This window comes from Heloderma suspectum, chromosome 11 (assembly GCF_057233095.1).
Source record: "Heloderma suspectum isolate Gila_16-S chromosome 11, 16-S_ref, whole genome shotgun sequence".
NCBI classification, from domain to species: domain Eukaryota; kingdom Metazoa; phylum Chordata; class Lepidosauria; order Squamata; family Helodermatidae; genus Heloderma; species Heloderma suspectum.
The window spans coordinates 12643531-12657389 of record NC_139468.1 but is presented as its reverse complement, the minus strand read 5'-3'; the positions used below and the strand labels follow the sequence as shown (position 1 = coordinate 12657389).

The following is a 13859-nucleotide window of genomic DNA, read 5'->3' as shown; positions in this document are numbered from 1 at the left end:
TTGCCTTCTTAACCAAACTGGCTATTGGACAGGGCACCATTCAGTGAGGGTCATAATGCAAGTCTGAATCCCTTGTCTTATTCAGGATGCTACTGATGCTAGCTATCTTAGATGCACCCCATCTACTGATGCACCCCATCTTTGAATGTAATACTTACCATTCTTTCCAATGTGGCAGTCTCTCCAGCTTATGGAACTTGACTTTGAAGCCTGTGCCTCTACCTCGGAAGGCATGGAAGAAGTCCCCTGCCTCCGCAACCTCTGCCAAAGAGAAGGACTTACTTGATTTGTAGTATTCTATCACCAGGGCGGTATCATCTGAGAAAGCAGTGGCTCCATCCCTTCCTTGAAACAAGTAGGATGTGTTCCATGTTGGTTGCTCAGGAGGCCCACCAGGTGGAGAAACCTGAGGATTGGGAAGAGATGGAAGTGAGCTCAGTCACCACTAACAAAATCCCCCTGGGGTTGTTCTCCCTTTTCACCATTGCAACGTGCTTGTTCACCTGCCCCTCACTCTGGCTCAGACAATGGAGGTGGAGAGGAGGAGGAGAAGGAGGAGGAGGAGGAAGAGGAGGAGGAGGAGGAGATGCCACTGCTGACTTGCTCACAGGCTCTCTGCCTAACACGCATCCAAGTGGTATCAATGATGAGAAAGAGAAAAAGGATCAGTAGCTGCTGGTGACAATGCCGGTGAGAAGGTAGACTCACCCAGGTAGGGGGCCACTGAGGGTTTCTTGCCCAAGGGCCCTTCAAAAACCTGGAGCCTGCACTGCGAATACATGCCATTCAGGTAAAGCCCTCTCTCATACAAACACTAAAGAACATCCTTTGCCCCAAATATATTTCCAGTCCACATGACAGCCTGGATGTGGAGTGTCCAGGCCAAGCTTTGTTTGAACAATGGGACACCATGTGAAATTGTTCAGGTCAATGCTAAGAAGGCTGGCAAAATGGCAACCCTGTCTGGCTCATTTGGGGCATTGCTCCTCTACTTTTTCATTGGCTTGTGCAGAAGCTTTCAGTGGTCACTTCTGACAACGGTTGGATTCCTGGAAGGAACGGATGGTTCTGCTTGTCCCTGCAGCTGCTTCCCATCACAGGAAATGGCACCGCTCTGCTAACAATTGCAGGCATTCCCAGTTTTTCCTACCGAGCTGAGAGTAGGCATTGTGCCGGCTCTCGAGAGGTCAGCATTAATACAGGGCTCCTGTTGTCAGGCAAATATTGACAGGGAAGCCCCCTTAATACCCTTATTCCATTACAGAGTGCACTCCACCTGCCATACACAGCGGGGGGCGAATGGCAGGTCCACCTCTGGCTTGATGCACATTGTTTTCACAAAATCCATAGGGTTCACATGGAAACAGTTGCCTGGATCTCTGCATACGCATGACCAGCTATCAAAGCCACGAGGCATTTGTCACTGCTTGGGCCTAGGATCCTCCCTGATACTCTATGAAATGGGACCATCCATAGATGAAAGAACTGGTGTCATTCAACAAGTGATTCCCAGTTTTGTCAATACACACACTGGAGCATATAGATATGAAAAAAGCAGAATTCATTTGTAGGGCTGAATGAATATTTCTATGTTCCATTCAAAACGGATCAGGGTTGGTTCTTTCTTTCTTTTTTATTTTTGATGAGCATTCCTTCCTATAGAAGGTTCTTGAGAATACCCAGAAGGAACACTAGCAAAAAAATAAAATAAACATGATTGAGTTGTCTCCCATCCTACCCCCATTAGAGACAATTCCTGGGAAAACTGCTTCTGGGGGAGAGAGCAAAGGCACCCGTACTGGTGATCTTTTGAGCCATGGGGATCCTCTGTGCTGGTCTTTTGTCCCCTTTCTGCTTTTTTTTGGGGGGGGAGGCCATGCCTACAGGGGACCCTTGTGACCAAAGGTCCCTGGAAGTAGGTGGGATTTTGTCCCCAGCAGGAATGTTCCCAAAAGTGATCCTCTGCAAACCAGTGGGGATGTCTTCTCCATTGGTTTGCAAAGGTTGATTTGAAGGTAAGGTGGCCACAGGTCCAACTTTACAGAGGCCAGTCCTCTATTTGAAGCCAGCTTCTGTTTGAAGGGCTGTCCAGCCTACGTCTGATGTAAAGATAAAGAACCATAAGAAGGAATGCTTTCATGTTGCCCATTAAGAAAGAAGGGGTTAAGTCTGCTTCTGGCCACTTGTCCCTGAATGCTCTGAGTAAGAAGCATGTGTCAGCCTTGCTGCTTGGCTGAAGGTGAATCTGGAGCCATTGTCAGCAGATGCTAATGGGGACTGACAGGTGAAGGGGCAGGCTGGGATGGCAGGATGATCAAAGATGATTAACCAAGCACCTGTGCAGTCTGCGACCGCACAGCAGCCACCTGTCCCCTTAGCGAGATGCCATTTTGCGTAAAAATGGCAGCTTAGGGTTTTCTGGATATGTAATGTTAATATAAATGGTGGCTGTAAAGGGGCCATTTATGCAACAATACAGGTGTGAATGGTGCATTTACACCCATAATGTTGCATAAATGGCCCCCTTATGGCCACCATTTATGTAACATTACATCTCTGGAAAACCCAAGCCACCATTTGTCCACAAAATGGCGGCTCACTAAGAGGACGGCTGGCCCCACAGCACTTGCTGGGCATTCATCGGGTGCTCCAGTGGCTCACACGGCTTGAGCAGAGGCAGGTCGTGACAGCAGCTTGGAGAGTGCCTGGCGAAACCAGACGGAGGTGAGTCCATCCATCCCTAAATGCGAGACAAAGCAAAACTGCCAGATTCACCCATCCTTTGTTTTTCCCTAAAATGGGAAGCTGGCAGAAATTAAAGCAATCCAGAGGAAGGTCGCTGTCAGATAGGTTTACAAACAAGGCCTTGAATGTGAACAAACAGACATTTCATGGCAATGAGTTTTTATGGGCAAGGTTAAGCACTAGCCAACTGAAGGATGAAGAAGCATGATGGAATATTTGGGAGGGGAGAAACCTCTCTGGCTGATTCCTTCAGATTTGCTAGAGTTGAGGGGCTCTGATGGTAATAGCTATTTGTTACGTTAGCAAAGGAGAATGGCTTAAAGCAGGACCCCAGATACAAGCAGGACCCCATGAAGTCTTGTGTGGTTCAGAGGTAGTGATCCCGATGTGGTGTGTTTTTAGGGATGGGAGCAAGAATTCGAAGCGTGGGTGCTCAACTATGTGAGAACCCCTTCTCAAATTGTTGCGAGCAGAATTGAGATGGGCACAACTGTGATTTGAATGCATCTCCATATAGACATCACCCAGACAACTTTGGTTATTGGGCAACTAACAGAGTAAACAATATCCAGAGAGGTAGTGGTGTTAGTGTGTTGCAGGAAAAACAAGCAAGAGGCTTGTTGAACCTGAAAGACTAACACATTTATTGGGGCATAAGCTTTCATGGATACTGTCTGCTTTATCAGATGCATAAAGTGGTAAACTTGAAGTGGCAGATGTTGCAGGTGGGGGCAAGATGTAAACTGTGTTGACAGAGGGAAATGAAATGCAGAAAGTACAGACAGTGACAATTACCCTATCACTGAACATTGCATTACTGTTGTAATAAAGAAATATAGAAAAGTAAATAAATAAATGTGCTGTCTGCAGCCATCCAAGGGGTTAAATGGCTTACACACAAAAAAGATGTAGGGGGGAAAGCGAGGGAGAGAATACCATGACAGTTCAATTCCCTGTGCGGATTAATTTGTAATTCAATTGCTAAATGCAGTCCCATGCCCAGAAAGTGTGATTTATGGTATGTAAAGCAAAGCACTGGGGTGAGGGAGAGGCAGGGGGGTTGTCACATTCTCGTTTGTTGTTCCTCCAGCCCCATGTCAGAGCAAAAGCCTCCTCTGTACCTCCCCTCCCTGCTTCCAAGGCTAAATAAGAGATATGCACCTTCAGAAACTGTCCCTATAGATGAGCACTTCAACCCCTACCAATGATTATTCCCGCTTCCAAAGCTAAAATGAAGACATCATTTGCCCTGCCCTGGGGTTGTAAAAAGTGTGTGTGTGTGGGGGACATAATATTGAGTAACAGCAACCTCAGGTCTCCAAGTGCCAATCCTTAGGCCATCTGAATGGCATCATTCATGCACAAGAGGGAGGGGGGAACAGTCTCAGGGGAATCCTAAAAGTTTACAGAAGCACCAAGAATCTTTAAAATGGGAAGGGGAAGCCCCAAAACATCCCAGTGAAGACTGAGCATGCTCAGTGGCCACAGAATGCTGACCAACTCTCAGGGGAGGGGAAGTGGGAAACTGGGTGGAAGGGAGAATGGAATGTTCTGAATAGGGTCACTCCACACTGCAACATCGTGTTGCAGTCCCCACTTGTCAGATCTTTAGTAAGGAAGATGGGGCTCCTAGCTCTTCCTTATTTCGGAGGGAGGAAACAGCCCGAGCATCCTTCCTTTTGGATAGGAGGCACTCACTGGCTGTAGGGTGGCAACTTACACAGAGGGATGCATGAGAAATTCGTTTCAGTTCATTTTTGATCAGCATTTTTCCAGTTCAGACCTTCTGGACCCAACACAGACTCAGATGCAATCTGTAATTGAAATCCATACATTTCTGAGCTTGCCATGTGATTTGCGGATCTAAAAACAAATGAGTTCCGCAGCATTTGTACATTTGAAAAATGCACATAAAAAATGCATACTTTTGAAAAATGTGCACAAATATGCTATTATCAAAGAGAGGAATGCATACGCTTCAAAGGTGAGCACAACGGATGCATATGTCTGGGAAAATACACATGAGAATACACACAGCTTTTCATGCAGAAATAAAAATAACAACATACATAATTTGATACACGCTCAAGTCAGAATGAGCTTGGAGAGGAAATTCGGATAACTCGGTCGAGCTCCAGTTGGGCTGATTTGCACATCCCTACAAATTGCACATGACCCTAAAAGAGGGCATGCATCACCAAGAAAGAGGACAAAAGAGGACATTGACTTGTATAGATGCAAAATTGGAAAGAACTGCTATCACTGAAATTGTTATTGTTTATTCGCTCAGTCGCTTCTGACTCTTCGTGACTTCATGGACCAGCCCACACCAGAGCTTCCTGTCGGCTGTCGCCACCCCCAGCTCCCCCAAGGTCGAGCCCGTCACCTCCAGAATATCATCCATCCACCTTGCCCTTGGTCGGCCCCTCTTCCTTTTGCCTTCCACTTTCCCTAGCATCAGCATCTTCTCCAGGGTATCCTGTCTTCTCATTATGTGGCCAAAGTACTTCAGTTTTGCCTTTATTTCTATCACAATATTTCTATTTCTATTGCTGCCACTGAAATAGAAATGTAATATATCTCACCATAGTGGGGAAAACTGTGGCCAGGTGACATCTGTGCCCGTCTGCTCAGTCTGCTGTTCAGGTGTTCACAGCTGACGGGAACTTCAAGCCCCCTGCTCTCCTGGATTCTTATGGTTCTGTATCATTATACCAGACTTGGACTGGGTTGGCCTTCAAACAGAGCATGCCTTCAAATAGAGAGCTGTCCTCTGACAGCCCTCCAAATAGGAGACTGTCCTCTGTAAAGGAGACAACATGGCCACCCTAATTGGAATGGATTTCCCCTTCTCCCTGCAGCCCCTCTACCCCTGCATCTGATATGGAGGGTTGGGGTACACTTCAGAGCAGATTTGGAGCACGCATGGGGAGGTTTCCGGCTGAACATCAGGAAAAACTTCCTGACTGTTAGAGCAATACGACAATGGAACCAATTCCCTAGGGTGGTGGTGGGCTCTCCCACACTGGAGGCATTCAAGATGAGGCTGGACAGCCATCTGTCAGGGATGCTCTGACTTGGATTCCTGCATTGTAGGCCCCTTCCAACCCTACTATTCTATGATTCTATGATTCTAGGTGCAGGAGGGAGGAGAGGACAAGGAAGTCCCTTTACATGACCAGACATCCACTTGTGTGAGGGATGGACCCAATCTTCAGGTTTAGATTTATTGTAGGAATTGTTTTCCAGAGAACATAGGGATGATCTTTGATGCTTTTAAACCAACAGAAAAAAAAATAAAAAGTTCATAACATTGGTGAGAGGACAACGGAACTACATATCTTGAAAAGCTCTCCCTATCTGTAGAACTGCAGAGTCATTGCTACTTCCAATGAGCATGCATGCATTAGCAGTAGTAAGAATGAAGGGTGATTAGGGATGCTTGGGCACATTTATTAAAAGTGACTTCAAATTGTCAAGATATTTTTTTTGTCTCAAGTTGGTATAGCCGCACATGCTAAGAAAGAGCTGTCATACCATATGTGGATCATTCACATGAACAAACAGAAGGGGAGCTGCCCTCCTCTGGCAATTGGATGCATGTATTTTGTACTTGGCAAGTGGGTCCCAATAACAAAAAGGGACAAATACAATGATATTAAGGCAGCCCCTTCTCTAGAAGCTAGAGATGCATGGATTTTGTTAAATTCATTCCATCTGTGTTTCATGGCTTGTCAGGCATCTCTCATTCCGTTGTCCGCTCACTGATGGAATCAGATATTTTTACCAGAATTTTATTCTACTTCCGCTAATGCACATGAGTGCTAATTCACATTTGTGCAAATGCACATTAGCGTTAATGTGCATTAGCGCTAATGTGCATTAGCACAACCCCTCCCCCAAAAGTGAAAAACCAGTCCACAAGTTGGAAAAAGCTGGTCCTCTATGGAATCTGCCGGTTGGATTCATAGCAATCCAAACTCATTTGAATCCATTGTGGATTTCCCTGACATCCCTATGAAGCATCAAGTAATACTGACAGTCACAAGCCCAGGGAGTACAGAATCATAGAATTTTAGACTCAGAAGGGACTTTGGGGTTCATCTAGTTTAACCCTGCTCCATGCAGGATCTAATTTTATTTATTTCTTACATTTCTATACTGCCCAATAGCCAAAGCTCTCTGGATGGTTCACAAAAATTAGAAATCTAAAATCCAACATGATCAAGCATAATATAAAACCTTTAAAAGTTTAAAACAGGTCAGTTCCACTGTCAAAAGGTCAGTTCCACTGTCAAACTGTTCCTATTGTTCTCCTAATGTTGATCCGAAATCTGCTTCCTTGCAAATTATGTCACTGTCTTATGTCAATCATCATCATATCATGCCTTTTGAGGTAGGCCATTATTATTCGCATGTTACAGAAGGGAGACCTGAGGATATAGGTGAGCGACTTGAGAGATCACACCACAAATCCACAGAAGAGCTGAGATGGGAGGAAATACCCAGATTAAAGATTTTACCTTCCATCCGTTGGGTCACACCATCTTCATTAAAAACCTTCTACAAAGCCAACATCCATTTCAGGTTTTTAACAAAACTAACAGAAAGCATGTGAGAAGAGAGGGGAGGGAATACATTTTCCCGGGCCAGCTGGCTCTGTTAAAAGATTTATAACACTGTATCTGAATTCTGCATCCTTTTTTGCCAACTCCACCTGGCAGCCCAGAGAGCTGTCAGCTGTATTGGGATGAAACCACGGTTTATAGGACTTGGCTCCAATGTTTTCCTCTTTAGGCTAATATTTTACTCCTGCAAATGCATCCTCCCCCACTCCTGGAGGGGAGATATTTGTGAAGTTGAATGAACAGACTGGAATTAATTTTGGGCGGTGCGCCTTTCATCTCGGCAGGAAGACATGAAAGAGATAATGCAGATATTGTCCGGAGCATCTTGAGGCTTTGGAGGAGCTGCAAATGTGTAAATTCACTGTGTGGAAAAGGATGACATCCACCCTCAAAATGTAGGGCCAGCAAGAAAACAGAGCCATATTCAGAGCTCCCTCCAGCAGGACTTATCCCTACTGTGCCTGGGTTGGAGCTGGGGAGAGAATGATCCAACCCTCTGTAGTACCTGCTTGGGAAGGATAATTAATAAATGCTTATGCCATCCAAGCAGAATAAGAACATGAGCAATGCCTGGTATCGGGTTTTGGGGACCCTTGGGCAAGACGCCCTCAGTGGGCCGCTGAATGTGCCCACTCATCCTGCTTGCCAATCAACTTGTCTCTTCCTCTGTGCCCAGCCTGGATGACCAGAGAGAGGGAGGCATGCGGGGTTTATTACTGAATCCATTACTTGCCCCTCTCCTTCCTTGCTTACTTGGTCAGGCAGGTGAGCAGGCAGCAACAGCAAGGAAGAGTAGGGATGTATATGAATTTCATTTTTGTTCACAAAACATGTGAGCACGCCCCGTTCAAAGCCCTGAATGCTAGCATGAGCACGTGTCTGCTGAAAATGTTTGCAAATTGTCGAACGCATGCTTGCGTTCATCTTGTCCCCGATTCCAAGTTCAATTTGTGCAAATTTCCTCAAACCAGCCCCATTTTAGTCTATGGAGGAAATCTGTGCAAATTAGAAAATTTGCCCACATTTCAGGAGATTCGCGCAAATCTCCCATTTGATTGCTGCTCAATTTGCACAAATCTCTCATTTGTGCAAAGCAAGCAGAGACCCATATGTGAATGGGAATCAGGCATGAGACAAGCGACAAGACAATATTCGGAGGATCCTAATGATCTTGAATATTGTTAATTCATCCATCCATGAGGAGGGGGAGCATCAAGATTATGAGAGTCCAAGCCTCTTACTACCTGGAGGAATCCTTTTAATGGGATCTGTCAGGGACTGAATCTGGGATTTTCTGCTGGCAAAGCATATGCTCCAGTAGCCCCTTCTGATCAGCTTGGAACCCTCCTTTCAAATCAGCTGAGTCTGGATGCTGAACTTGCTTCACAAGGTCTCCAGGTGTGCGCATATTACCTTTTGTGACAGCCTAACCATGAGACACAACTGCCTGCCTTACTTTCCACTCCCATTGCATCTTCCCAACATGACCCTTCATATTGTTAATTGCAAGAAAGGAGAACAGGAAAAGAAGCAACTGAAAAAGTGGGTATCATTGGCTGGGAAAAGAGAAGCAGATATTACTTTGATGAGATAGAATTTGGATGAGACTTTCTTCAAATGTCCTTGCAATCAGTCCATCAGTGATTTGGCACTGTACTTGTTTGAATACGTTTGCAACATTACTAACTGGGAATGTTGTTTGGTTATGCTGTTTGATTTGCACGGGTCATGTTGGGCAGGGGAGGGGGGAAACAGGTTGGAAAGCATTGCATTTAGCATGTTAAGGCTTCAGAACATAGTCTTGATAATGATCAGCAAGACATAAGATTTAGGTTTTCTAAGTGCCCCTGAAAATGAATGGTTGCAGTTCTTGGGTGTAAGCCCCATTATACTCAGCGGGTCTTACTTTTGAGCAAATCTGCTTAGGATCAAGGTGGAATTTCAAAACTGAAATCTGAACATTATTTAAAAGAAACCAGATGAGCATAAGCAGCATCAGTGAAGAATGGCAAGTAGCAAGGAAAGGGGGAAAGGTCAGCTCAGCAAGGCATATTATCCTTTTCAGACAAAATCTGTGAAAACTATGATATACAAATTGATTCAGCTGCACTGATTGCAAAGGAGACTGTGATGATGGCATCCCAGTGACCTTAAGATGATGAAAAATTCAGTATAATGCAAATATCCATCCAGAATAAAATGTAAGATAACTCCAGGGGTGTACAGATTCCCCACTGCCTGTTCCAGTGGGGAATCTGTGGGGGGTGGAGGCAATCCGTTCCTTCCCCCTGGAGGATGCCACAGAGCCGAGGGCCGCCCTGTTTCGCCATCCAACTGCCTCGGATTCCCCCCCCCCATTTTTTTTCCACTCCAGAACTTACGTAAATACCTTCATAATTCCTGCCGAAAAATCCTTTCCCTTGGTCTCCGTAAGAGTAAAGCCCTTCACGGGGATTCCCCGCATAACTTCCAGTCACCTGACCTCACCTGACCTCACCTCACCTGACCCCACTGGAGCTGTCCTGACCTCACCTCACCTCACCAGAGCTGTCCTGACCTCACCTCACCTCACCGGACCTGATCTCACCTCACCTCCACAGTCAATAAACAGCAAAGATGGAGGATTTCCTTGGACGACTCAGCCCCAGCGAAAGAAAGCCTCCGGAAAATGCCTCGTAAAAAGGGTAAAGCCGCTAGCAGTCTTTCTTCCTCCATTTCCAATTTACGTTTTTATTTCCGTAATTATTTTTGAAAAATCTGCCGTGTGGCAGAGAAAAAAAAATTGGTCCGCGTGAGCTCCGGTCCGGGTCGACTTGGCTGCCCCGTTCCGCGGAGGATTCCGTGAACAGTATTTGTCAGAATTCGAGCCCATTTAAAATCCAAACAGAATACTCTGACATCCCTAGATAACTCAGTTTCATTCACACAGCTGTCCAGGGCCTGTGGAAGCAGTGTTGTTGTTTTTAAAGGATGCACCAAGATGCACATGGAAATAGGAAGAGCTGTACGTCACTGGTCGTGCACATGCTTTGCACTTGGGGGTGCATGTGCATCTCAGTTTCAGTTCCCCAAATCACCACCAAAAAGGATCTCAGGTAGCAAGGCTGGAACAAGCTCTGTCTGAATCCTTGGAGAGCTGCTATCTGTCAGGGTAGACAGTACCAGTCTAGAATAGGGAGGTCAGCAAATCTCAAGCTCACTGAAGTTCTCCAAATTCCACCTCAAAGTTTGTTCCTACTCATGTCTGTATTAGATTGAGTGCTTTGGCATGTTTTTTTTTGTGTGTTTTTTTGCACAGAAATTCACAGAAATTTTCCAAATGTACATATCAATTGTACACATTTTTGAAATGTATGCATTTTTTAACAGTACCCATTTCTGATGCACATTTTTTCCAAATGTATGCATTTTTCAAATACAATTCTTTTGTTCTGCAAATCACATTACAACCATGGCTATGCATGGACCTTGATCACAGATTGCATTCAGTCCACATTTGGTTCTTGGGGGGTGGGGAGCAGTGCAAATGAGGTAAATTCTGGACAAGACCAAACTGAAGCTATTTTCTCATACATCCCTATCTGGATGGAACAATGGTCAGGAGGGTATTTCAAACAACTCCTTCCATAACAGGGTTCACACAACCCCCATTACACATCGACAGTATGTTTGAGGGTGTGTGGAGACCAGCCAGCTAGCCCTGCCACCCTTGGGAGGGCTTCTGCCCTGACAAGTGGCCTAGAAATATTTTAAATGAATAAAAATGATGTATGTATGGCTCATATGCCTCCACCAGTCCCCCCGTAGAGGGTCGCTGTACGCATATGGCAAGATTCCCCCTCCCACGGATGCCCATGAAGACTTTCAGCGTGGCCACTGAATGTGTGGTCAATGGGAGCGTGGCTGTGGGTGGAGGCGGGGTTAGCCAGCACAACCCTGAAACTTCCTCCCAGGTGCTTACATTGTGTAAGGATGGGTCATGTGAACCCTTCTCATGCACGAACCCAATGCGTAGAGGGGGATCATGCCAACCCTGGACCCAATATTGCACGGTTCAACATCTACATGATCAGAGCAACATTTGTGTCAGGGTTGGGTCGGAGCCCATAGAGCCCCAAAGCAGTTCTGGTTCTGAGGAAGAGGTAGAAACCGTGGGAGAGGAACCCGCGTGCTGTTCAGAGGCGCCGCCGGAGGGAGAACCCCTCCCTGCTCACATTCCTGAGAGTGGTAGCAACCCTGGCAGGCAGGGGGAGGGACAACTGGAGTTTCGGGACACTAGGTGCCAGTGCAGGAACAAGTGGAAGATGGAGGGCGCCGAGAGGAAGTGCTCAGCCTGCTTGGCGCGACATCAACAGCTGCGCCCCAATGCCCCATGGGAAAGGGGTGGACTCTCTCCTCCTAGCCCTTAAGTTCAGAGGCTTCCCACCTTTCCCCTCCGAATGGAGACCAACTGACTCCCTAAGGCTAGAACCCCCTGGTAGGCTGCTCCCTCTTAAGTTTTCCTCTTAGGCTCAGGCAATTAGCATCTGTAAGCATCATTAGATTGAATGGAAATAAAGCCTTGGAAAAGAGCCCTATCGTCTGTGTGTTGATTCTGGCTACTTGAGGATTTCAGAAGGTAGCAAGGGTGCTCCTGACAATTTGAAAGGGAGACCACATGTGTACAGCAATGGCCCCTCTTGGTGGCCCCAGCTAGAATGTATCATTCCCCTACCTCACCCTCAGAAGCATGCTCCACACAACAGTATACCATGATGTGACACCATCTAGTTATTTGTTTGTTTGTTTATTTATTTATTACATCTATATCCTGCCTTTTTCCTCCTTAAGGAACCCAAGACAGCGTACATAAGCCTCCTCCTCTCCATTTTAGCCTCACAACAACAGCCCTGTGAGGTAGGTTGGGCTGAGGGTCTGTGACTGTCCCAAAGTCAGCCAGTGAGCTTCCATGGCCAAGTCAGGAGTAGAACACAGATCTCCCGACTCCCAGTCCAACACTCTAGCCACTACACCACACTACCATGCAGAGAGGGCTTCTGGGAAATAATGCCAGCCAGAAGGCACCAAGACAAAAGGCTTCCAACGGCACCACTGTGAACCTTCCATCCTCAAACATTTGAGCCATTTGTCTCTTCACCCCAAATTGTTGAGTATCCCCCCCCACACACACCTTTTATCCTCTGCAAATAGAGTGGCAAAAATGGGCAAACTGATTTTGGCTCAGCCCTAGATGCTTCTCTTTGTCACCCCACGCTGACCTTCGGTAAGCTGAGCCTATCACATCATTTCTGCCTGGATTGACTTCTGGCACTTGATCACCAACTTCACTTTTTAAACATTCACTGCAATCAGATGCTACAGGCTGATCCGGACACCGTTCTACTGGGCACAAAGCCCCTCACATTCCCCAGGAGGCCCCAAGATAGCCTTGTCAACCTTGAGATGGCATAGTTAATTTCTACCCATTGGTTACAGGGGGGGGATTAGAAAGAAGTAAAACCACCCCCACCTCCCACCCTGGCTGGCAGGGCTCCCCACCCCAGAGACATGCACGCACACATTTAGGATAACTCTCATCCATTCCACAACCAGCTCTTTCCTCTCCCATGCTGAACATCCTCAAGCAACATTTTGCTAGTACCTGTGGGTATCCATGGTTCATGACTCGTGGGACATCAAAATCCACCATTGCAGGATCTGGGAAGTTGATGAGGGTCATTGGGACTGGAGGAATGTTGGGTGGTCGAGCCCTCATCTCCTGTCTTTAGAAAGAAAAAGAGTTCTAGGAGTCATTTGCATCTACAGCCTCAAAAGTACATCACAGGGTGCAGAGATGTCTGCAGAGTTGGAGCGCAATCGTAGGTGCGCTTCCTCAGAAGCAAATTCCATTGTGGTCAATGGGGCTTGCTCCCTAGTAAGAGTGTTTGGTTGAGGGCTGCAGCCTTAGAGCACAATCCTATGCATATTTATTCTGTAGTAATCCCCACTGAGTTCAGCCAATTAAAAAACAACAACTTGGACATGTCGGACATTTCTAAATAGTGATGCCAATGCCAAGTTCAAATGGGGAGGCCTTGAAAAATGAACTGCCCCTGCACTGAAAATGCAAGTCCTGTTCTGAGTCAGGCCCAGACTCATTTGAGTCTGGATTGGGCCCCCAAAAAGGTTTGCTTCCTGATTGTCATGTTCTCTGGCCTTGATCCCACCACCACTGGCTCAGAGGATGACCCCAAGGTGGAAGAGGCACCATGCACTGATCTGTCGCCTATTGCCCCAGGACCTCCTGGGCCAAAGGACCAGACTCAGAAGGTGCTCCCCCAGTGCAGTCCTAACCACCCCCATGCTGGAGGAGCCATGGCTGTAGAATCAGGCACTGGCCATTTAAGAGGCAGACAGATTCTCAGAGAGGATGGGGTTAACAGCAGGCCCAGAACAGCCAGCCTTCATAAAGCCTCAATAGACCTCTGCATGTTGCTGAGACACCAG

At 46.5% G+C, this 13859-nt stretch overlaps 1 protein-coding gene across 1 annotated transcript in view; it reads right to left on the bottom strand.

Moving 5' to 3' along the window:
* CCDC33 (coiled-coil domain containing 33) overlaps nucleotides 1-13859 on the bottom strand; it is a 286225-nt gene that overhangs the window by 113213 nt on the left and 159153 nt on the right. The window contains exons 10-11 of the mRNA XM_084816877.1: nucleotides 13015-13135; nucleotides 283-406 (exon numbers count right to left, since the gene is read on the bottom strand). Coding sequence (XP_084673003.1) covers nucleotides 283-406; nucleotides 13015-13135 — 245 coding nt within the window. The remainder of the gene's footprint in view (nucleotides 1-282; nucleotides 407-13014; nucleotides 13136-13859) is intronic.